This window comes from Sus scrofa, chromosome 10 (genome assembly GCF_000003025.6).
Source record: "Sus scrofa isolate TJ Tabasco breed Duroc chromosome 10, Sscrofa11.1, whole genome shotgun sequence".
Lineage (NCBI taxonomy): Eukaryota > Metazoa > Chordata > Mammalia > Artiodactyla > Suidae > Sus > Sus scrofa.
Window position 1 is genome coordinate 27788996 of NC_010452.4, and position 25817 is coordinate 27814812.

Consider the following 25817-nt stretch of genomic DNA (forward strand, 5'->3'; position numbering starts at 1 on the left):
GTCACCCAGGCACCAGGCAGGTAATGTAAGGGTGTATATATGTCAGGGGCAGCTGCTGGCCTGGCACAAAGGCAGCTATGCTGAGTTTCCAGTGCCAAATGAGAGCTCAGTGTTGATAGATCTTTAGATTTTTCAAGAGAAGTTGGAAATCCAGATTTGATATGAAAATTAAATTCTAGAAGTTCATTCAAAAAATAACAACAAAATACTATGGCTTTTTGGCTTGGTTTTGTTTTTCTGGCTGTGCCCATGGCATACGGAAGTTCCCAGGCCAAGGGGTCACACCCACGCCACAATTGTGGCCAGAGCCACTTCAGTGAGAATGCTGGATCCTTAATCTCTGAGCCACCAGGGAACTCCAAAATTAAAATATTGTTTGGGCCAATATCCCACAGTCAGACTCAAGGCTGTTGAGTGGACTGGCTCTTCAGTTCCTCATCAAAATCCTACACTGTGGCCGATCATTCCTCTCTGCCTCCATCAGCACAAGGATTCTCTCCGCTATCAGCACCGACAGCAAATACAATACCCCCAATGTGAGGTGGGTCAGAACCCACAGGGCCTAGGGATCACCCCCCAGGATAAACAAACCCCCAGGACCCCCTCTCATCCCCAAACAAGTCACAACATGCCACTTACCTTGATCCAGGGGTGCTGCAAACTATCTTGAATTGTCATTCTCTTCCTTGGTGGGGGAGGGGAAAGAAAAAAAAAGGCAGTGACCATAGAGGCAAACGCTAAGGTTGTTTCCACACAGGCTGGGCCTATTAAGCAGATGTTCTGGAAAATGCAGTTTGGGGCCTGCTTCACGGAAGAAAGCCTAAAGCAATGTATGTCTTTGTATGATTATTTCACTGAGCTCACAGGGACTGACCGAGCAGGTACAAAGGGCCCTGCCGGCATTCTCTGAAGTATTTCGAGTGGCATGCTTCTTTTTTTTTTTTTTTTCCTTTGGTCTTTTTGTCTTTTCTAGGGCCGCTCCCACGGCATATGGAGGTTCCCAGGCTAGGGGTTGAATTGGAGCTGTAGCCACTGGCCTACACCACAGCCCCAGCAATGCGGGATCCGAGCCGCATCTGTGACCTACACCACAGCTCACAGCAACGCCTGATCCCTAACCCACTGAGCGAGGCCAGGGATCGAATCCACAACCCCATGGTTCCTAGTCGGATTGGTTAACCACTGCGCCACGACGGGAACTCCAAGGCATGCTTCTTTTTGCCAGAAGGAAACACCCAGGGTTGCAGAAACGTGGCCCGAGTGCACAGGACAGGCACTCACCCTCCTCTAGCTGGGGCCATGGCTGGGCACCTGTCAGGAATAAGGGACACTTACTTTGGATCCTTGACGAGGAGTCTTCTTATGAAATCTTTGGCTAGGGCACTGGTATTACTGAAGTATTCCTCCTCAAATTCATAGTTGACCGCAGATACATTTGCTAAGGTTTCCTGCTTAGTGTCTCCGAGAAATGGGGAGGCCCCGCTCAGGCTGTTAATAAAGTGGGGCACAGAACATGAGTAAGTCTGTCTGTGTCTAGGCATTCTGCTCCTAGAATGTCTTCTTCTTTATTTTTCTTTTTAGGGCCATACCTGCAGCATAAGGAAGCTCCCAGGCTAGGGTTCAAATCAGAGCTGCAGCTGCCGGCCTGCACCACAGCCAGAGCAATGCTGGATCTGAGCTGCACCTGGGAACTACACTGCAGCTTGTAGCAACACCACATCCTTAACTCACTGAGCAAGGCCAGGGATCAAACCCGCATCTTCATGGACACTATTCCAAGTACGTAACCCATGGAGCCACAATGGGAACTCCTGTTCCTATAATATCTACTAAAGGGAGTGAGTAATAACACTATAATCTGGTGCTTGAGCAGTCACTTTAGAATTCAATTACATTTTATAAGGCATTTAATCATCATGCACCAAAGCTTCAGCTTAATGCAAAGGACACACTTAAGTTAATTTAGAACAGTGTTTAGTAGTTTAAAAAAAAATCCTTTCCGATTTTCTTGGCAGTGATGGACAGCCATGCTTTCTTTCAGTGATTATGCTGCTGTTCCTGGTGACTCATTTCAAATTAAGAGAAAATGTTTAATTAGTAAAAATGAAACATGTCCTGGGGGTGTAAAATGAATACGTTTACATAAAAAGCATGCATAAGCTGGAGGGATCAAGATGACACACAGACTGGTCAATAAAACATATGGTCTCAAAAAAAAAAAAAAAAGAGAAAGAACACGAGTTGTGGATTTGGGTACTTACAGAATATAGGTTATTACCCCAATACTCCTAGACACAAAACAAAGAGAAAACCAGTGTCAGAAGAATAGTAAAATAAATCAACAAGATAACAAAATCAAGGGCATGCTCCTTACCACATATCTGCCTCAAGACCAAGAGGTTCATAGTTGACTATCTCAGGAGCTAAGAGGAAACAAACACACATTTAGTTTTGGAAGGAAATGAACAGACAGATTCCAATCTTCATGTATCCACCAGAAATATGTTCCAGGGAAATGGTGCTGCAGCAGGGGAAATTTTACCAGCATAATATTTATGAGACGTGAATGACCACAGGAAAAAAAAAAAATCAAAATGAAAAACAAAAAACAACTTACCAACAAACTCTGGTGTCCCAAATATGTTTTTGAATTCATTTCCAAAGTCAATTTTATGGGCCAACCCAAAGTCAATGATCTTGATTCGAGGTTTGGGAACATTTCTATCCAAAAGCATTATGTTTTCAGGCTTTAAAAAAAAGGAAAAAGAGTGGAACAGTGTTGGTGGCAATAACCAAAAGGTGGAAATGACATGAGCTCCATCAGGCAGATAGATGAACATGGTATATCCATTCAATGGAATATTACTTAGCCTGAGAAAGAAAGTCAATTCTGACATGTGCCACAATATGAATGAACCCTGAACACATTATGCTACATGAAATAAGCTAGTCACAAAGGGAGGAACACTGTATGATTCCATTTATATGAAGTCCTTAGAATAGGCACAGGCATAGAGACAGAAAGTAGAACAGTGGATGTCAGCAGCTGGGGGTAGGAGGGTTGGGGATTTAATGTTTATGGATACATAGTTTCAGTTTGGGAAGAGCAATAGGTTCTAGAAATAGACCGTGGTGATGGCTGCAGATGGTTGCAAAGCAGTGTGACTATACTTAATGCCACTGAACTGCATACTTAAAAATGGTTAAAACGGTAAATTCTATGTTATACTCATTTTTCCCCAATTGAAAAAATAACATATGATATGTTATGCTGAGAACAAGATGGCAGAGCAGTTCTTCTCCCCTGAAAAATCAACCAAAAAATAGGAATAAGAAGAGTTCCCGTTGTGGCTCAGTGGTTAACGAACCCAACTAGTATTCATGAGGACGTGGGTTCGACCCCTGGCCTTGCTCAGTGGGTTAAGGATCCGGTGTTGCTGTGACTTGTGGTGGAGGTTGCAGATGTGGCTCGGATCCCGAGTTGCTGTGGCTGTGGTGTAGGCTGGCAGCTACAGCTCCAATCTGACCCCCTAGCCTGGGAATCTCCATATGCTGGGGCGGGGCCCTAAAAAAACAAAAGACAAAAGACAAAAAAAAAAAAAAAAAAAAATAGGGATAAGAGAGTAGTTGCAAGAGAACCAGGAAAAATAAATGCTTTGGTTTAGGGATTTGGGTGCAAGAGGCTCAGGGGCAACGACTCCAGGAAAGTCCCCTCTTATCGAGGTGGGAGAGGAGGGATGATTGGAGTGCAATCCTTAGGAGGATCTGGGGAGAAAGGAGAGCCCTCAGAACTTTCCAACTGAAGCACAAGGGAATGGGGTGCTTATTCAGCATCCCCCCAGGCTCCACTGCTAAGAGCTGCTTCAGTGGGCATTTACTCTTTGGTATGTTATTTCCAGCTCCCAGCAGCAGGCTTTGGGCTGTGCTAGTGAGTACTGGGGGATCCCAATGGGGTCTTGACAGCTCTGCTGCAGTAAATACCAGTGGAGGTAATCTTCCCTTCTCTTACGTCTTCTCCTAGCTCCAATGATCTGAATCACTTGCCTGGCAATCAGCCACATGCTGCTTTGTGATAATCTATCTACTGCCATGGAGGGGTACCCAGAATCTTACATTGTCCCTTCTGATGCTCATACATACGTCCTCCCCTCCCAAAGAATCCAAAACTGTGATGGATGGGTGCATAATGTGCCTTTTTTGTTGTTGTCTTGGTGATGCCCGCTACTAGAGATCAAACCTGAGCCACAACAGTAACGATGCCAGATCCTTAACCGCTTGGCCACCGGGGAACTCCTAATGTGCCTTTTTATCTCTAATAACGCCTTGCTTGCAGCCAGGCAAAGACCCTAATTAGTCAGTCTCAAAGTGTGGCTTGATTGATTTCCAGAGACTGAGTCAGGCCCATAAGCTTCTGCATCACTAGGGAGAGTAGAAATCAAGACACCTTCCGTCTTATATGCCGTTCAGCTACAGGGGATGGTAACTGGGCAGAAAATACCCCATAACTAAGAGCAGCTCCCTTGCTTAAAGAGATGGGTAGTGAGACCCCTCGATTCTTCCCCAAGGGTTCTCTACTATAATCATTAATTTTTTTTTTTTTTTTTTTTTAAGGGCCGTAGGTATATGGAAGTTCCCAGGCTAGGAGTCGAATCAGAGTTACAGGTGCCAGCCACAGCCACAGCCACACCAGACTGAGCCAAGTCTACAACCTACACCACAGCTCATGGCAACCCCGGATCCTTAATCCACTGAGCGAGGCCAGGGATCAAACCGGCATCCTCATTACTAGTCTGGATCTTAACCCACTGAGCCACAACAGGAACTCCTATAATCATTCATCGTAAGCCTTTAAACCATACAATGGTTAGGAATTCCCATAGCAGTCAAGTACTACCCACTTGCTGATTTATATCAATAATACCATTTGTTAAACCCACCTAGGAAAAAAACATGGACCTCTTTCAGACGCATCACTATTTCTTAGCAAACAACCAATGCCGTGGCACAGGTAAGCATTTATCTGGCTTCCTCCAAGCAACGTACCTTAAGATCAAAGTGGGCAATCTGAAGGGAGTGCAGGTAGTAAACACCATTAAGAATTTGTTTGAGAAATTCAGTTGCTTCCTCTTCAGTCAAAGATTCCTTTTCCGCTAAGAAGTCAAACAGCTCGCCACCTGCAACGCTGAAAACCAGGAAGCAGAGGTTATGGACGACAGTTCTGGCTCATGTTCTCTCACAGATGATTTGCTCCTATTTCTGGCAAGAAAAGAGCATGAGGACATGCTGAAATGCTAAGCGAGGAGTCAGAAATCCCCAAGCTTCCCATCAGGACGAGAATTCTGCATTCAGGTACCCTTGTGCGAGAAAGCGCTTGGATACGACTTTCCTAATGTGTTGGGTTCACAAATAGCGGAGGGAGCAGAAATGTGATAGGGGAAGAAAAATAAAGTCAACGCATCTTTGGAGTTCCCGTCGTGGTGCAGCAGAAACGAATCCGACTAGGAACCACGAGGTTGTGGGTTCGATCCCTGGCCTCTCTCAGTGGGTTAAGGATCTGGTGGTGCTGTGAGCTGGGGTGTGGGTTGCAGATGCAGCTGGGATCCTGCGTTGCTGTGGCTGTGGCGTAGGCTGGCAGCTGTAGCTCCGATTGGACCCCTAACCCAGGAACCTCCATATGCCGCGAGAGGTGCCCTAAAAAGAAAAAAAAAAAAAAAAAAGTCAGTGCATTTTTCAGGCATCTTAAACATATTTAAAGGGTAGGTCTCTGGAGTTCCCGTTGTGGGGCAGTGGAAACAATTTGACTAGGAATCATGAGGTTTTGGCTTCAATCCCTGGCCTCGCTCAGTGGGTCAAGGATCAGGGGTTGTGCGGCCCTAAAAAAAGTACGAAAGCCAGAAAATAAATAAATAAATAAAGGTGTGGTCTTAACTCACTGATTAAAAAAAACAAAGTACAAGCCAACTTTGTACAGAATCTATAGAATGTATCTTCCTAGCCCAATCACAGATTTTCTGGAAAGTTCAAAATCTGTATGTTAGTCAATTTGTTTTTCCCAAGGGCTATACTTGCGGCATATGGAAGTTCCTGGGCCAGGGGTTGAATCGGAGCTGCAGCTGCTGGCCTACACCACAGCCACAGCAACGCAGAATCAGAACTGCACCCATGACCTACACCACAGCTCATGGCAATGCCAGATCCTTAACCCACTGAGCAGAGCCAGGGATCGAACCCACAGCCTCATGGATACTAGTCAGGTTTGTTAACTGCTAAGCCATGATGGGCACTCCCCAAGTCAATTTTTTAAAATCCCAAAATCACAACATATGGGTTGATAAGGATTTTTTGTTTGTATGCTTTGTATTTGTATATATTGCAATAATTCTCTATCTATAAAAATCACATTTGGTAATGAATTTGACAAAAATCTTAATAAGAATAAACACATAAAATTGCAATGCCTGTGGTTGTTTGGGAATTTATTGAACCTGTCTCCCTAGCCAGATGGTAAATGCCTAGAGGACAGTGGTCAGCCCCCACCTGCTGGCCCAGTGCATGCCACCGGCCCTTCCCCACACAGGGCCAGGCACACAGCAAGAGCATGAAACTTTTTAGCTAAGTGGATGAATGAACAAACTCCCCTACAAAATTCATGGTAGTGATTAATGGAAAATAACAGGGAACGTTTTTTTTTGGTCTTTTGGCTTTTTGGTATTTCTAGGGCTGCTCCCACGGCATATGGAGGTTCCCAGGTTAGGGGTCTAATCGGAGCTGTAGCCACCGGCCTACGCCAGAGCCACAGCAACGCAGGATCTGAGCCACGTCTGCGACCCACACCACAGCTCACGACAACGCCGGATCCTTGACCCACTGAGCAAGGCCAGGGAACGAACCTGAAACCTCATGGTTCCTAGGCAGATTCGTTAACCACTGAGCCACGACGGGAACTCCACAGGGAACTTTTAATAAGAGTTTTTATAAGTTAATCGTTATCAAGTTTAACCATACAGTCCCAACATAATAATTAACTGTAATTATGCACATAACCGCTGCATGCATTATCTTTCTTTCAGCAAGACAGCTCCATAAACATACCTACCACATCCACATCCAGAATAAGAAAACTGGTGCTCATGAGATGAAACTCTAACAACAAAAAAAAGCTGTCTTAGAAGTTTCAGATCCTGCCCCTTGACAGTCCAAGTCAGCATTTTTCGTAGCCTGGCCCAGGGTCCACGCACATCAGAGTTGCTTGGGGTGTTTTAAATATGCAGATTCCTGGCCTCACTTCCAACCCCTTGCATGAGTTTCCAAGAGTGGGGGACAAGGAAATGCTACCTGTGCCCCATTCAGTCTTCCCATCTGGAGTAACTCAATTCCAACAGTGCTTTCTAACCACAGAAGTGAGAATAAGGAACAATGCTGGAGCCCGCAGAGTGAGGGACCAGATTGCAAAGTGGCAGTGCTTCTAGTCACAATAGCCAAGACATGGAATTAACCCAAATGTCCACTGACAGATGATTGGATTAGGAAGATGTAGTATATATACACGATGGAATACTACTCAGCCATAAAAAGAACAAAATGCCATTTGCAGCAACATGGATGGAACTAGAGACTCTCATCCTGAGTGAAGGAGGTCAGAAAGACAAATACCACATGATATCACTTATATCTGGAATCTAATATATGGCACAAAGGAACCTTTCCACAGAAAAGAGACTCATGGACTTGGAGAACAGACTTGTGGTTGCCAAGGGAGTGGGGTGGACTGGGAGCTTGGGGTTAATGGATGCAAACTACTGCCTTTGGAATGGATTAGCAATGAGATCCTGCTGTGTAACACTGGGAACTCTGTCTAGTCACCTATGATGGAACAAGCAATGTGAGAAAATAGAATATATACATGTATATGTAACTGGGTCACCATGCTGTACAATAGAAAAAATACATATATATAAATTAAAAAAAAAAAACCCAAACTGGCCGTACTTAATTGCAACTGAGAGAAAGGAGGCAGGCTTTGTCTCTGATCTCTTCTCCCCATCTACCCTGCTTGCAGCCCCTTTTCAAATCCCACACTGTTCACGTCCATCATATCACAATGCCCCTTGGCCAAAAGCAATAATCCTTCAAATTAGTATTAGTGTTGAGTTTCCTAGGCTTAAATCTGAATACTTAAGTTCTGTTCCTGGTGACATAGGTGTAAGTGGAACACAATGACTTGGCAACACTTGATTCACAGTCTGTTGAATTTTCATCCTGAAAACACAATTGTTAAGAAAAACCTTGAATTTATGTTTCTGAAGCATCTATCTACTAGTTAGTTCCAATTTGTGACTCTTACAGGCCATGTTGATGAAATTAGCATATTATTGGGGGAAGATGAACATGAGCATAGAAGGAGGTCTAAGACGGCAGAGTAGCAGGACTAAGTCTCATCTACTCCTACAAATACATTGAAAATGCAACAATATGTGGAACTATTCACACAGAAAAATTGCCCAAAAAACTGACAAAAAAACCTCAAGGTAATGATAGAACAAGAAAAACATTCCAAACCAGATAGGACATAAGAAAGAAGAAAGAAGAACAAGAGAAAAAGGAGTGAAAGGGACCTGCTCTCCCAGGAGGGAGCTGGAAAGAGGAAGCGCTCCGGCATCTCAGGAAGTTCCCCCACCAGCCATGAGATCATCCATCTCACCACTGCTTGTGCTGGGAGCCAAACTCTTCAGCTAGACAGTAGGAGGGTTAAGACAGGGCCTGGACCCACCGTCACTGGTTTCCTGATGGCCCGAAAGTCCTATCTACAGTCTCCTTATCCTTCACACCAATACAAGAAGGCAGATGTTTTAGCCATGAACCTCCACGTACGAAATCGTTAGTCATTAACCAAAATTATTAAAATGAAGCGATTTCACAAAGGTTGGCCATCATGATAAGCATCATTTCTTAATTTACCTCCTGTCTGGCCCCTGTAAACCTCAGAAGGTAGAAAGTGACTTGAAAGTTTCTTTCTACCTAAGGACTTTCACATACATGCTCAGCACCAGAACTCAAATGTTTATCAAGTTGTTGCCGTACAGCAGAATAATGTCAATGAGGAGATCAGTCAAAACCTTAGTACTTTCGGAGTTCTCATCTTGGCTCAGTGGTTAACGAATCCAACTAAGAACCATGAGGTTGTGGGTTAGATCCCTGGCCTCGCTCAGTGGGTTAAGGATCTGGCAATGCCTTATGACAGGATTCCAATTTCTTTTTTTTCTTTTTTTTTTTTTTTAAGGTCTTTTCTAGGGCTGCACCCTCGGCATATGAAGGTTCCCAGGCTAGGGGTCTAATCCGAGCTGCAGGTGCCAGGCTACGCCACAGCCACAGCAACACCAGATCTGAGCCACATCTTTGACCTACACCACAGCTCATGGCAACACTGGATCCATCCTTAACCCACTGATCAAGGCCAGGGATTGAACCCTCAACCTCATGGTTCCTAGTCGGATTCGTTAACCACTGAGCCACAACGGGAACTCCAGGATTCCAATTTCTATATTAAAATACTATTCAAGGTCCCCGACTCTTGCTAGGAATTGGCCAAGATGCAAAAGAATTCAATTCTGGACCATAATCCAAACTGCAGGGGACTCCTGGCTAAAAGCTAACTACATCTGATGAGGCTATAGTTCGCAAGGCAAATGATGTAATTCTAGTGTCAGGCCGGATTTTCCTGTTGGTGGGAAGAACAGGAAGAATGGGAAGAATATGTGGTTTCTGAACCAGAGGCCAACGCTATAATTCAGGGGCCAAGTGTGCTCTGCCAGGGTCCACCGCCAGGGTCCTGGCTGGTTATGACATAGAGCCCTGGGGGGTAGTGTGGCAAGAGGACTGATGGGCCTCAGTCCACAGGCCCCTAATTCCAGCTCTGGCCTCAGATGGTTGGAAGCAAAGTATAGAAGTCATGCCTCTTCTCTGGACCTCAACTTTGCCCTCAATGAGAGGGTTGAACAAATGGGAAGTGAGTCTAACCTTGGTATAGAGAATAAGAATTAGGGGAAACTGGGAGTTCCCATTGTGGCTCAGCAGGTTAGGAACCCAACTAGTATCCATGAGGATCCCTGGCCTCACCCAGTGGGTTAAGATCCAGAATTGCTGCGAGCTGTGGTGTAAGTCAAAGACACTGCTTGGACCTGGTGTTGCTGTGGCTGTGGCATGGATGGGCAGCTTTAGCTCCAATGCACCCTCTAGCCTGGGAACTTCCATATGTCACAGAGGTACGGCCCTAAAAAAAAATTAATTAAAAAAATAAAAATAATAATTGAGGGAATCTGGCAAAAATGCCATTTCCTAGAACCCAAGTCCTGGTCGGCCTCAGCAGGTGGGGCCCCAGAATCTGCATTTTAACAAGCCCCTATCCTGATGCTGGTGGACCACACATAGAGAAGCCCATCTATCAGATCCCCTCCAGCTCTAATAATTTAAGATTCCATGAGCCCACGTATGAATGTGGCAGAGCTGTGCTCCCATCACACTGGCCTTTCCTCCTGGTGCACAGCTAATCTGCACTTCCCAACTCCCTTAAGTCTGGGACTAGTTCTAGCCTTTGCAACGTGGACCAGAATGATGTATGCCACTTTCAGGTCCAGCCCCTGAGACATCTCATATGGTCCTCCACTCTCTCCCTCCCCCTTTCTCTTTGGCTACCTGAACAGAGATGAGCCAGCAGAGGACCCCAAGGAAGGCAGGGGACAGGAGAGACATGGGGTAGAAGGAAAAGGCATCCCTAAGCCAATGTGTGGAAGAGAGCCACCGAACACGTAACATCCACACTGGACTCTGAGTGAGTGAGAAATAAATACTATTAGGTTAAACCATCGAGATTTTGTGGTCATAGTCTATCTGCCCTAAACAGAAGTCTATTTAGTCAGAAGTAAAAGTGCAATCCAGGTTTTTTTTACTTATTTATTTATTTTGCTTTTTAGGGCCACTCCCACGGCATATGGAAGTTCCCAGGCCAGGGTCAAATTGGAGGTGCAGCTGCTGTAATAGCTACAGTAGCTTGGGATCTGAGCAGTGTCTATGACCTACACTACAGCTCACGGCAACATCAGATCCTTAAACCACCGATAGAGGCCAGGGATCAAACCTGCATCCTCATGGATACTACTCAGATTCGTTTCCACTGAGCCATGATGGGAACTTCTAAAAATGTAATCCATGTTTTTTTTTTTTTAATTAAAATTAAAGGAAAACATGTTCATTTTAGCACTATTCACAACAGCCAAGAAATGAAATAACCTAAATGTCCATCGACAGATGAATGGATTAAGAAGATGTGGTACATATACACAATGGAATAGTACTCAGCCATAAAAAAGAATGAAATAATGCCATCTGCAGCAACACGAATAGAACTAGAGATTCTCATACTAAGTGAAGGAAGTCAGAAAGAGAAATACCGTATCATACAAATACCATATAATATCACTTATATGTAGAATCTAAAATATGGCACAGATGAACTTATCTACAGAACAGGAACAGACTCACAGACATGGAGAGCAGACTTGTGGTTTCCAAGGGGGAGGGGGAGGGGAGGGGGGAGGGAGTGAGGGGGAGGGGGTGGAAGTTTGGGGTTAGTAGATGCAAACTATTACATTTAGAATGGATAAGCAATGAGATCCTGCTGTAGCACACAGGGAACTATATCCTATTACTTGTGATAGAACATGATGGAAGATAATAAGAGAAAAAGAGGGTGTGATTTTTGTCCAGGGGGTGGGGTGTGGGAGGTACATAATTCAACCCCTAACAGGTAGTAACTGCTCACAGGCTGCAAACCAAATGTTACAGTACAGTTAAAGCAACGCAGGACAAGGAGAGGAGGCGACCAAGAGGGAGGATAATTAGAACCTGCTGGCGTTTCCTGTTAGTCTTGTTTTCAGATTCTCCTATGCAGGAAGGGTTCAGGCCTTACAATATTATAAAAAACTTTAAAATTCAGATCAGAAAAAATGTGTGTAAAAATGCATAACCCCTCCCATTCTGAAACAACTTCTCCAACATTTTGAGATGATTCCTCTTTTTGTTTTTGTCTTTTTAGGGTCACACCTGCAGCATATGGAGACTCCCAGGCTAGGGGTCTAATCAGAGCTACAGCTGCCGGCCTACACGACAGCCACAGCAACACAGGATCTGAGCCACGTCTGCAACCCACACTGCAGCTCACAGCAACGCCGGGTCCCCAACCCACTGTGCGAGGCCAGGGATCGAACCCGAAACCTCATGGTTCCTAGTTGGATTTGTTTCTGCTGTGCCATGATGGGAATTCCCGAGATGATTCTTCTTTGAAACCTAACTCTCCTGATGGACTGTGAAGGTATGAGAGCAAGCCACACACCCTTCTCGGTTCTGTCTCTAGATAAACCCCAAATTAATATTCTGTGATAACCTGTATGGGAAAAGAATCTGAAAAAGAGTGGATGTGTATATGTATAACAGAACAACTACGTTGGTACGGCAAAAATGAACACAGCACTGTATAAACTATACTTCAGTGAAAATAAGGAGTTCCCATCAGAAAGGAATCCGACTAGGAACCAGGTTTTGGGTTTGATCCCTGGCCTCAGTCAGTGGGTTAAGTATCTGGTGTTGCTATGAGCTGTGGTGTAGGTCGCAGACATGGCTTGGATCTGGTGTTTCTGTGGCTGTGGTGTAGGCCAGCAGCTGTAGCCCAATTAGATCTCTAGCCCGGGAACTTCCATATGCCGCAGGCGTGGCCCTAAAAAGACTAAATAAATAAATAAGAAAACAAAACAACAGGAACACTCAGTGCTCCACTGTCATCATCAAGTGTTGAATATTCTTCCCTGATAATCTGAAGAAGGTTTTTATTTTATTTTACATTTTTGCTTTTTAGGGCTGCTCCCAAGGCATAAGAAGCTCCCAGGCTAGGGGTCCAATTGGAGTTGTAGTTGCCAGCCTACATCACAGCCATAGCAATGCGGGACACGAGCCATTGGACCTACACCACAGCTCATGGCAACACCAGATCCTTAACCCACTGAGCAAGGCCAGGGATCAAACCCTCAACCTCATGGTTACTTGTTGGATTCCTTTCTACTGCCCCACAATGGGAAGTCCAATCTGGGGGAAGTCCTGAAGGGTTTTCACATTCTCACCTCTCCCTTTCTAATTTAAATTCCCTGGGTAACTGAGGACTTTGCTGAATGCAAAAGGGAAGCTGGGGAATCCAAAAGAAAAAAGCGGTAAGATACTTCCTCTTTGCATCTGTGAAACAGGCGTGACTTTGAGGTGGAAATTAGATTAGGAGGTTGAGAACACCATTTTTTGATTGTACACTGTGGCCTCAAATCACACAAATAATATCAAAGGAATTCCTAACTTTGACACCTCCTCTTGAATTAGCCCTGCCTCTGGCACCCAAAATGCAAGCTGAATCTGCAAACAGAGCTTCTGTCTGTTTTCCCTTCAAATTCAAGCAACAACTTAAAAGGAGGTCTGGGGATTCCCAAGGAAAAGAATGCTTGGCACACAAAATTCATGGGGGAAGTGATCTTTGATTTCACCCAGGGAGGTTACACAAAGCAGGGGAAAGACTTCTGAAGGTTTCCAGTGTGAACTCCCTAAAGCAAGACTACGGCTCAAGTTAAAAAGCATTGGAGGCAGAGATTCTGGGTTTCAATCTGAAAACTGACCTCAGGTTGGTTAAGTTACTTTATTATTATTATTATTATTTGCTGTTCAGAGCTGCTCCTGTAGCATATGGAGGTTCCCAGGCTAGGGGTCAAATTGGAGCTGCAGTTACCAGCCTACACCACAGCCACAGCAATGCCAGATCCGAGTTGCATCTGCGACCTAAACCTCAGCTCATGTTAATGCCGGATCTTCCACCCACTGAGCAAGGCCAGGGATCAAACCTGCATCCTCATGGATGCCCGCCAGATTTCTTTCCACTGAGCCACGAAGGGAACTTCAAGGTGATAATCTTTTTGTGTACCTGCCTCCTCTGAAAAGGTGAGGGTTTTCCTGGGCTGTAAGACACACAGCTGATGTCCAATTTGAAATTTCTGGAGCATGAACTATTGTCAATTTTTAGTATCAACTTCTATTCTTCCAGCTCACGGGTGAATGTGCTGTGGTGTTGTGGCCTCATTTGCTTGGTATTATGGCTTTGGGGCAATTTGATAAGTGAAATAAATGAATGTTTTATCTCACATTTCCCTGCTTAGTAGTGAGATTGATACTCTTTCATATTGAAAGACTAATCATTTTTGATCATGTTTATCTGCCTTTTGAATATGAGTGAATATACACTGTCCATTCTTTTTGGACTGTCTTTGTTTTTAATTTTAATTGATTGATGGGTGTTTCTTGCAGCCTCTTCATACCAGAGCCCTGAATCTCTTAAGATTCCAAATGTTTTCTTGCAATCTGTCGTTTACCTTTTAACTTCGAGTAAAGTGATATTTTCTTCTTTCTCTCTTTCTTTTTAGGGCCACACTGGCAGCACATGGAAGTTCCCAGGCTAGAGGTGGAGCTGCCAGCCTACGCCACAGCCACAGCCACAGCAATGCAGGATCTGAGCTACATCTGCGACCTACACCACAGCTCACTGCAATGCCAGATCCTTAACCCAGTGAGCGAGGCCAGGGATCGAACCTGTGTCCTCATGGATACTAGTCGGGTTTGTTCCTGCTGAGCCATGGCGGGAATTCCTTAAAGTGATATTTTCTTTTCTAAATTTGTTTTTGAGGTTTTTTTTTTTTTGTCTTTTCTAGGGCCGCACCCATGGCATATGGAGGTTCCCAGGCTAGGGGTCTAATTGGAGCTGTAGCCGCTGGCCTACACCTGAGCCACAGCAATGCTAGATCCGAGCTGCCTCTGCGACCTACACCACAGCTCACGGCCACGCCAGATCCTTAACCCACTGAGCAAGGCCAGGGATCAAACCCACAACCTCATGGTTCCTAGCCGGATTTGTTAACCACTGAGCCACAACAGGAACGCCCCTCTTTTCTAAATTTGGATGTGGTCCAACTTACCACTCTTTGTGGAAATCGACATTTTCTAAACCAAATGGGAGGCAATGCAATGGCAGGTGGCATTTAGCAGCTGTGCAATGCAGGGCACACTACTACCTCTTAATACGCTCACAGATACTAACGATGGCTGCCTGTGAGCCCAGAGAGGCAGATGGAATGTCCAAGGTGTTTCTGGCGCTACTGTTCCTCCCATGCCCCTGCAGCCCTCAGCATCGGGAGCTACCTGATGGCAGTAGCATATAGCATTGATTTCCAAAACCCATCACAGTGGTAAACTGGAGCTCTGAGAGCTGGTTATGTGCACCTCTTCCCAACCCCGCTTTTAGTGACATCATGTCAGTACTGGAAATTGGCTGTGATTTGTACGTGTGTGATTCGTACCAAAGAAAGAGACAACAAACATTAACGGCGGGGCTCCTCTTGCCTGGAGAGCAGGTCATTACACATTCGCCAGCACACAGCTGATAGCAGTGTCCTGGGCACAGCCCTCAGCGAAAGATGCTGTTCTAGAGTTGTGGACAACTATAGATAGAAAGTTCTCCTTATGGAGACCTGAAACCTAGCTCTGGCAACATAGCCCATTCCACCTTCAAGAGCAGAGGGCAACGAACTTTTCTTAAGAGGCTTGGGGTGCTCCATAGTCTTGCTGCAACTACTCGACTGTGTTACATACTCTTCTTGCTTTTCTCTTTCGCCATTTACAAATACCAAGTCACGGAGTTCTCGCTGTGGCTCAGTGGTAACTTAGTTGACTAGGATCCATGAGGATGGAGGTTCAATCCCTGGCCTCACTCAGTGTGTTAACGATCTGGCGTTGCCGTGAGCTATGGTGTAAGTCTCAGACGTGGCTTGGATCCTGCATTGCTGTGGCTATGGTGTAGGTTGGCAGCTGTAGCTCCGATCAGACACCTAGCCTGTAGCTCCGATCAGACACCTAGCAAGTGCGGCCCTAAAATAGCCAAAAAAAAAAAAAAAAAAAAAAAGAAAAAAGAAAATAAAATGGAAAGGGGTCATCCAACTCCAGGCAGCCATCCAGCTGATGCTACAAGGAAAAGAGAGGAGCTGGCACCGCTGATCCCTGCCCATATGGTTGACTCAGGACGGGAAGAAATGACAGTTGCCATTTTAAGTCATTAAGCTTTGGGGAGGTTTGTTATGCAGCAGACTCTGCCCAGAAAGGGGCCTGAGAAAAATGCCTCATTGGGCTTTTGTGAGGGTTAATGTAGATAATGCACTGAGCTCAATACTAGGTGTATCCGAGTCCTCAGTAATGGCAACCGCGTTCAGAAAAAATACAGGTGCTTGAGTTCCCTTCCAGGGAGAGGGGAAATGTTTTACTTCCTTATTTTAGGGGGTTGGCTTCACAAAGCTTTCTAAAGAGGCTGATGGTTTTTCATGGCTTCCTCATTAAATGAGATAAGATGAAAAGCACTTAGCACAGAGCATCATCAGGAAGCATCAAAAATCCTTCTTCGTGGATGCCCAGAAATGTTCATGCAAGTTGTAACCCATCTCACATTTCCATTCCCAGCCCACTCTCCAGCTCCCCCCATGGAACCACTCCATCTGGGTGGCTCTGCATGACCTTCAGATTCCTGAAGAGCTATAATTTGACTTCAGTTCCTTTGGATCCAGGGGGACATGGTGCCTCCATGATTCAAGACTGACTGAGGAGTTCCCATCGTGGCTCAGTGGTTAACGAATCCGACTAGGAACCATGAGGTTGCAGGGTTTGATCCCTGGCCTCGCTCAGTGGGTTAAGGACCTGGCGTGGCTGTGAGCTGTGGTGTAGGTTGCAGACGTGGCTCAGATCCCCCGTTGCTGTGGCTCTGGCATAGGCTGGTGGCTATAGCTCCGATTGGACCCCGAGCCTGGGAACCTCCATATGCCGCACGTGTGGCCCTAGAAAAAGACAAAAAAAAAAAAAAAAAAAAAAAAAAAAAAAGACCAACTGAATCAGGAAGAGACTCAGACACAGAGAATAGACTTGTGGTTGGTAAGGGGGAGGGGATGGGGGAAGGAAGCATTGGGAGTTCAGGGTTAGCAGATGCAAACTACTACATTTAGGATGGCTAAACAGCATGGTTCTACTGCATAGCACAGGGAATTATATTCGATATCCTGAGATAAACCATAATGGAAAAGAATATGAAAAATAATATATATATATTTCTCTTTTTGTCTTTTTAGGGCTGTACCTGCAACATATGGAGGTTCCCAGGCTAGGGGTCAAATCAGAGCTATAGCTGCTGGCCTATGCCATAAGGTAGCATCTGCAACCCTGACCACAGCTCACCACAATGCCAGATGGATCCTTAACCCACTGAGCGAGGCCAGGGATCGAACCCGCAACCTCAAGGTTCCTAGTCGGATTCATTAACCACTGAGTCATGACGGGAACTCCAACTATACTTCAATTTTTAAAAAATTTTTAAAAAAGGAATGACTGTTATAACTGGTAAGACAACCTAAAATGGTATTAAATAAATGGCACATTGGGGATGTAGGCTTTGTGCATGAGAGACCAAACTTTTCTTGCTGTGGCAAGGAAAGGAAGCTTCTAGACTTGTACAAAGACACACATTTGGAAATATGTTGGGACCCCCCAAAGGTCCCTTGCCTCAAAAACCTGGTCTTCTCTTTTCAGGAAGGACTAATCTGTGAAGCTGAGTTAAAGTCTGATCCCTGTGACAAATGAAGATTTTTAAAGAAGTCATTTTCATTCATGAATGAAAAAGCAGAATCATGACTTTCTTTCAGTATCCAAGATGGAAATAGGATGCTGGACTGATAAACATAAAATGCATCATGATTTATCGGGACAGCAGGCACAATGCAGGGGACCAGGCCATATCACTCAGCTATTTAAAAGGTGGCGGTAGTTGTGGACAAAGCATAATGAGTGATTGTATTCCAGTGTTATCCCCAGATGTCATTATCGGACCCCTCACTTAAATGCTCACCTGCTCAAGTTCAAGACTGAAGAAGGAGTGTCCCCTAGGGGCCCATCGGAAACAAATCTGACGAGCATCCATGAGGATGCAGGTTCGATCCCTGGCCTTGTCAGTGGGTTAAATTTCTGGCATAGCCATGAGCTTCGGTGTAGGTCGCAGACGCAGCTCAGATCCCATGTCGTGGTGGCTGTGGTGTAGGCCGATTGGACCCCTAGCCTGGGAACCTCCATGTGCCGCAGGTGCAGCCCTGAAAAGACAAAAAAAAAAAAAAGACTGAAGGAGAGAGCCTCCATTTGCTGAGGCAGACTTAAAAATGGGAGGCAGCACTTCTTGGCTAGATGTGGTACTAAAAAAAAAAAAAAAAATCCTGTATTACTATGTTTTTTAAATTGAAGCAGCTCTATGAGGAATGTAATGAGGCATTTATAAAACAAGCCAACAAACCCAAATCGGCTTGTTTTCTCCCTTCTTCTTTCAAGAATCAGAATCTACTTGCCTTCTACCACTGATGAGATCAAAAGCATGACAACGTTTTGAAAATATGCTATCAGTTCAGAGGTGCGGTTTGCTGGTTCTCTTCTTCTCTGGAGACGAGAACTTGAAGGTTGTGTTTTGGGTGATGAAGGCCTGCTATTTAGGCAGTGGGGTGACACATCACCCTGCAGGATGTTTTAGGCAGGGGGTCATCACACCCACAGTGGATTAATGCAAGCTGCCGCCCTCCCACCCCCAACTCTGAGCACTTGCTCATTTTTTTTTTCTTTCTTTCTTTTTGCTTTTAAGGGCCACACATGCGGCATGTGGAGATTCCCAAGCCAGGGGTCGAATTGGAGCTGCTGGCCTACACCACAGCCACAGCAACACAGGATCTGAGCTGCATCTGTGACCTACACCACAGCTCATGGTAACCCCGGATCCTTAACCCACAGAGCAAGGCCAGGGATCGAACCTGAATCCTCATGGATACTAGTCTGATTTGTTTCCACTGCACCACAACAGGAATCTGGCTTGCTCATTTTCTGATCCCCTACTCGAATCTTCCCCATATTGGACAGGGAGCAAAGAGACATGGGTCAGAGGGAGGGAACATAAAAATATGCCAAATAGATAAAATCAGCTGAAAACTTCAAGAAACCTCTCAAAAACAAAAAGGATGGAGTTCTTCAGTTCAGGAAGAAAGATGAAGAAAAAAGTATAAGAGTAAGAACAAAAATTCCGTAAACCAATGGCTCAATCTGCTTCCCAAAGAATTCCATGAAACCCAAGGACGCCCTTAAGAGGGGGAAGAGTATAAGAAAAAGGGCCGTATTGGGGGCCCCCTTGATGTCTGGAGGACCTCAGGTTTCTGAGTTAGAGTGATGAGGAGCTGCAGATCTAGAGGGACCCAGGCTTCCACCTTTTTTATTTTTGGTCTTTTTAGGGCTGCACTCAAGGCATATGGAAGTTCCCAGGCTAGAGGCTGAATCGGAGCTATTGCTGCTGACCTACACCACAGCCACAGCAACCCTGGATCTTCAACCCACTGAACGAGGCCAGGGATCGAACCCACATCCTCACGGATACTAGTTAGCTTTGTAACCCACTAAACTACAATGGACATTTTTTTTTTTTTTTTTTTTTTTTGGTTGTTCCTGAGGCATTCGAAAATTCCCAGGCCAGAGATCAAACTCACGCCTCAGCAGAAACAACACTGGATCCTTAACCACTAGACCACCAGGGAACTCCTCTCAGGCCTCTGTTCTAAGGCAGGTGGTGGGGACGGAGAAAGGGAGGAGACAGAGAGGCTCATACATGTCCACTGCAGGTGTAATGACAAATTCAGATGAGAGTAAGCAGCTGCCAGCAAACAAGGAAGGCAACCCAAGGTCAGAGCAGATCCTTAGCCACCTATGCTAGGAATGCAAGGTGGGTTTAAAACCTGAAGCCCCAGTGTCCCCATCAGTCCGCATCCCAAAGACAGTGCACAGTCCAGGCCCCACATTTCAGGAGAGAGGCGAAGGCTGGAGAATAGTCAGGAAATGCCACACCAACAGTGAAGATGACACACACAAGGCCAATGGCAAACATCTATCTGCCCATCCCCAAGGAGCTTAGCCCGGAGGTGTAGGAAGGCCGGGCACAAGTGACCCTAGGAATACAGGAATCTTGGCAGAGGTGGTTCATGCCAGAAGCACACCAGAAAGGCCCCATGTGGCCCCCTGGGTATGGTGTCCGGAGTTCAGTGGCTGAGCCTTCCAACTGGATGACCACAGATTGGGTTCAGGTGTTCAGAGTTGGGGGCTCCAGCCTTCAGGTGTCTGGATGGGGCCCGGAGGAGCCTGGCTGGGCCTTAGGAGTGGTCATCTCCAGCCATGAACAAACTCATCTGCATACTGCAGGGCTTCTCAAATGGGCATCACATGACAGTAGGGATGCAAGGCATTGCTGTAAGTTGGGACGTGACAGAGAAGGCACTGAATGACAAACTAGTTCCTCCTCCAATACATCCACGCAGATTTTTTTTTTCCCCCTAAGGCTGCACCCAAGGCATATGGAGGTTCCCAGGCTAGGGGTCTAATCGGAGCTGCTGCTGCCGGCCTAAGCCAGAGCCACAGCAACTCAGGATCTGAGCTGAGTCTGCAACCTACACAACAGCTCACAGCAACGCTGTATCCTTAACCCACTGAGGGAGGCAGGGATCAAAGCTGCAACCTCATGGTTCCTAGTTGGATTCGTTAACCACTGAGCCATGATGGGAACTCCCAGATTTCTTGAACTACAGAATATACTCACGTAAAGGGACCTAAGAAACTCAACTGCAAGAATGACCACAGTGTCCGATAGGCCTCCTTCTACTTTAATGGCTCCATCCCAAGCTTTCAAGATCCACAGAAATAATTAGGTCCATCATGGAGGTTTTTTTTTTTTTGTCTTTTTTGCATTTTCTAGGGCTGCTCCCATGGCATATGGAGGTTCCCAGGCTAGGGGTCTAATTGGAGCTGTAGCTGCCAGTCTATACCAGAGCCACAGCAACGTCGGGATCAGAGCTGCGTCTGCAACCTACACCACAGCTCACGGCAATGCCGGATCCTTAACCCACTGAGCAAGGCCAGGGATCGAACCCGAAACCTCATGGTTCCTAGTCGGATTCATTAACCACTGAGCCATGACAGGAATTCCCGTGATGGAGTTTTTGTTGTAGATCAGTGGTAACAAACCCGACTAGGAACCATGAGGTTGCGGGTTCGATCCCTGGCCTTGCTCAGCAGGTTAAGGATCTGGCGTTGCCATGAGCTGTGGTGTAGGTTGCAGACATAGTTCTAATCTGATGTTGCTGTGGCTGTGGTGCTGGCTGGCAGCTATAGTTCTAATTCAACCCCTAGCCTGGAAACTTCCATATGCTGTGGGTGCAGCCCTAAAAAGAAAAAAAAAAAAAAAAAAAAAATTCAGGTCAATCAAAAAAGTGGGGCAAATGGAAGAGCCAGGCAGCCAGACACCTCTCCAGCCTGGGTCACTGTAACTGGTGCAAGAACAAAAGGCCAGTGGGAAATCACACCCAGCCATCAAGAGATGGAGGCTTCTTGCAAAATCAGTTTCCTCTCATTGCAGACAAGGCAAGGCTATTATCTGGGGAAGCACCGGGATCCATCTCCTCCCACTCCTTCACCAAGTTTATTGTCTGACAACCCAGCTCAAAGGGCACAGATGAAAGCTGCTGATTGTTGTTAATGACGGGAAATCCCAGGATGACAGACCACTGGCCTATCGGATAGGGGGCACTGGACAATCTGAAGCTCTGTAAAGGCCAGGCTACCCCCAGACGTGGAAAGCTGTGATTTTCAAGTGGTTGTAGAGGGAATTCCCATTGTGGCTCAGTGGGTTCCGAACCTGACCAGTATCCATGAGGATGCGAGTTTGATCCCTGGCCTCGCTCAGTGGGTTAAGGATCTGTCATTGCCGTGAGCAGTGGTGTAGGTCACAGATGCGGCTCGGATCTGGTGTTGCTGTGGCTGTGGTGTAGGCCAGCAGCTTCAGCTCTGATGTGACCCCTAGCCCGAGAACTTCCATATGCCACAGTGGCAGCCTAACAAAAAAAAAGGAAAAAAAAAAATGGGCATAGAGAAGAGTGGTCCTTCCTTTGAGTTTGAGGATGGATTGGATGAGAAGGAAGAGGTGGAGGAGGAAGAAGTAGAAAAGATGAGAGATTGACCGTCACTCAGCAGGAGAGGGTGCTCAGGTCATGTTCTGCCTCTCATTCCCCATCCTGACCTGGAAAGAACCTGGCAGGAGACAGGGAGTGGGGGTGGAGGAGGGGCATGGAGCGGAGCGCCTCCTGCTGGCCACCTTGGTCACTGAAGGGAAGGAAGGGAGGCTTGAAACCCCTGCTCTGTTGGGAGGGAGGGCAGAGCACAAAACCCCCCCCACCCCGCCACTGGGGCCTCTAAGAAAGATGCAGGTAGGATCTGGATCTTTTCCAACAGCATGGTCAGCGGAGCCATGCCGGGGTTTGAGCAGGGCTGCTCGATGCAGAAAGCTGTCGTGGGCAAAATGACTCTTGATTGCCTGAAAAGCTCTCTTTCTTTCTTTTTTTTCACTGGCATAAATGTTTACTGATACCTGCCATGTGATGGGCATTATCATACCAGATGCCAAGGACAATCAGTGGCTTTAATTTTAGCCACCTACCTCTGATTGTCCTTGGCATCTAGCATCACAAGATCAGGCATGTTGCACGTCCTCAATTCCTGTTCCTCAGAATCCCATCAACTATCTTTTTTTTTTTTTTTGCTTTTTAGGGCCGCACCTACAGCATATGGAGGTTCCCAGGCTAGGGAGTCCAATCAGAGCTGTAGCTGCTGGCCTACACCACAGCCACAGCAACACCAGATCTGAGCCCCGTCTGCCACCTACACCACAGCTCACGGCAACACCGGATCCTTAACCCACTGAGCAAGGCCAGGGATCGAACCCACAACCTCATGGTTCCTAACGGATTCATTTCCGCTGAGCCACAACAAGGAACTCTATCAACTATCCTTCTGTCCTAGTCTTTCCTCATCCCATGCACCCAACTTAAACATACGGTCCTATTCAGGCCTGAGGTAGAAATGAGCTAAGGTGACCCACTGCTCTGTTCTCAGGAGAAAGGGCATCTTTCCCAGGTCACAGAGGATGCAGTGTTTGGGGTTTTGTTTCTTCTTATCATCCACACTTAACCCTTAACTCTAGAAAAGCCCATCATTGCTGTTCATCAGGATCTCCCCACTAGTCTCCTTGACCAAATTCAAGGCTAGCTACTTTTCCTGGGCAGGGACTGTGTGCTAGTGTTCATGCCCTCTTCCAGGGGCTTGAGGTAAAAAGACAGGGAAATAAGGAGATAGAAGACAAGGAGCATCTCCTGGAAAGTTCACAATCCATTATGGGGGAATGTCACGTAATTAAAACACAGTACAGTGGATTCCCGTCATGGTGCAGTGGAACGGAATCCGACTAGAACCATGAGGTTGTGGGTTCGATCCCTGGCCTTGCTCAGTGGGTTAGGGATCCGACATGGCTGTGAGCTGTGGTGTAGGTCGAAGACGCAGCTCGAATCTGGCGTTGCTATGGCTCTGGCGTAGGCCGGCAGCTACAGCTCCAATTAGACTTCTAGCCTGGGAACCTCCATGTGCTGCAGGTGCGGCCCTAAAAAGACAAAAGACAAAAGACAAAAAAAAAAAAAAAAAATACAGTACAGTAAGTGGTGTAATCAACACAGGTCTCAAAGGTGATGAAAACACACAGAAGAAGCAATTCAATCTCCCTGGGGCAGGTAGGAAAGCCAAAGAGAGAGGGTGATGTGTGAGTGGGGCTTTGACAGATGAGTAGCAATTCTTCAGGTGGATAAAGTTGGTGGGAGAGGCGAGGGAGGGGGGGCTGCTTAGGAACCTGGCGAGTCTGGGAAAGGCAATCAATTCTCTGTGAGTCATGCATCAGGGGTGGAGGCAAAGGGGGCAGGGAGGTGGGTGCATAGAAGGAGGGGGCTGGAAGTGGCTTCAAAGATGCTCACCATTCTACACATCGTGGGCTTTGTTCTGCAGGCAGGAGGAAGCCACCAGAGGTGTCGTTCTAAAGCTTAATTGAGATCTGACTCACATACCATTTAACCGACTCTTTTATTGAAGTTTGCATTTCGATGGCTTTTAGAATAGTCACAGAGCTGTGAAACTATTAGCACCATCTCATTTTAGGACATTTTCATGGCTCCCAAAGACACCCTCGTGCCCATTCGTAACCATGTCTCGTTCCCTGCCACCAATAACCCACTCGCCCCAGGCAACTATCAATCTACTTTCTGTCTCTATGGATTTGCCTGTTCTGGACATTTCAGCAGATCATATGATATGTGGTCTTTTGAGCCTGGCTTCTGGCACTTTGCATAATGTCTTGAAAGTTCATCCATAGTAGCATGGATTGGTACCTCTATCTTTTTTATGGCTGAATAACAGTCCATGGTAATGGAGATACCACATTTGTTTCATTGTCAGTTAATAGACATTTGGCTTGGTTCAACTCTTTTGGCCATTGTGAATAATGCTGCTATATACTTCATGAATAAGTCTTTGCGTGGACATATTTTCCATTTTTCTTGGGTATAGTCTGAGGAGTGGAAATGCTATTATAGCGAAACTCTATGTTGAACATTTTGGGGAATGGCCATAACTGTTTTCTAAAGTTGTGGAGCCGTTTTATATTCTCACTAGCAATGTAATTATGTTCCATTATCCTGTAATTACATTGCCATGAAATATTTCGGAAAGGGTTCCAGGAGTTCCCGATGTGGCTCAGTGGTTAACGAACCCGGCTGGTATCCACAAAGACGCAAGTTCAATCCATGGCCTTGCTCAGTGGATGAAGGATCTGCCATTGCCGTGAGCTGTGGTGTAAGTTGCAGATGTGGCTTGGATCCCGCATTGCTGTGGCTGTGGTGTAGGCCAGCAGCTGCAGCTCTGATTCAACCCCTAGCCTGGGAACCTCCATAGACTGCACATGTGGCCCTAAAAAAAAAAAAAAAAAAAAGGAAAAGAAAGAAAGTGTTCTACTGTCCCCCAAATCCCCACTAACATTTGATACTATCTGTCCTTTTTTATTATGGTCATCTACTGGGTCTGAAGTGGTCCCACTGTGGCTTTGACTTGAAGGGATCCCTAATGAATGATACGGGAGCATCTCTTCATAGGCTTACGCATCAACGATTTTTAAACAAGAGAAGTAGATGTTTTATAATAAATCTGGGGGTGAGTTGGTCAGGAGAGAGACTAGAGGATGTTGTAATAACTCGGAGAAGAGTTAATAAAATCCTGGACCAGGTCATAAAGAGAGGATTCAGGAGCTCTTGCAGAGGCAGAACCCACAGGACCCAATGAAAGACTGGCTGCGTGGGTCAGTGAGGGGAGAAGGAAGTGGGAAGAGTGGTGCCAGGGTTTCCAGGGTGGGCAGTCAGGAAGAGGGTGATGTCATGAGCTGAGCTAGAGAAGAAGATTCTGGGGGAGGAGAAGATTCTGAGTTGAGTTGAGGTACCTGGGGGAGGTCCATGTGGGCGCAGGTATTGAACAGGCAACAGAGAAGTAATTGTGGGGGCTGCAGAGAGACCTAGAGATAAAGCTGTAGGGGTGTCACTCTCTTAGGGGGTGACAGGTGAGTAGCCTGCGCTGCATCCGTAGGAAGGAAATATGCAAATGAGGAAGCTTGGCAGGAGTCCTTTCAGGGGCAAGGAGAGAAACGGAAGTGATCTGAAGAGGGAATGGGCGTCATGGACAAGAAAGGGGATCAATCTTTGGGAGAGAAAGTTTCC

The 25817-nt window shown here is 46.1% G+C and overlaps 1 protein-coding gene across 19 annotated transcripts in view; it reads right to left on the reverse strand.

Moving 5' to 3' along the window:
- The window catches only part of DAPK1 (death associated protein kinase 1), a 230065-nt gene that overhangs the window by 64352 nt on the left and 139896 nt on the right, over nt 1–25817 (reverse strand). For 18 of the 19 annotated variants that reach the window (XM_021064621.1, XM_021064612.1, XM_021064619.1 and 15 more), the window contains 6 exons: nt 5044–5182; nt 2618–2747; nt 2375–2423; nt 2262–2288; nt 1336–1488; nt 640–685 (listed from right to left, as the gene is read on the reverse strand). In XM_021064621.1, the coding sequence (XP_020920280.1) occupies nt 640–685; nt 1336–1488; nt 2262–2288; nt 2375–2423; nt 2618–2747; nt 5044–5182 (544 nt within the window). Of the gene's footprint in view, nt 1–639; nt 686–1335; nt 1489–2261; nt 2424–2617; nt 2748–5043; nt 5183–25817 lie in introns of all 19 variants that reach the window. The other variant, XM_021064625.1, reaches the window with a different exon arrangement.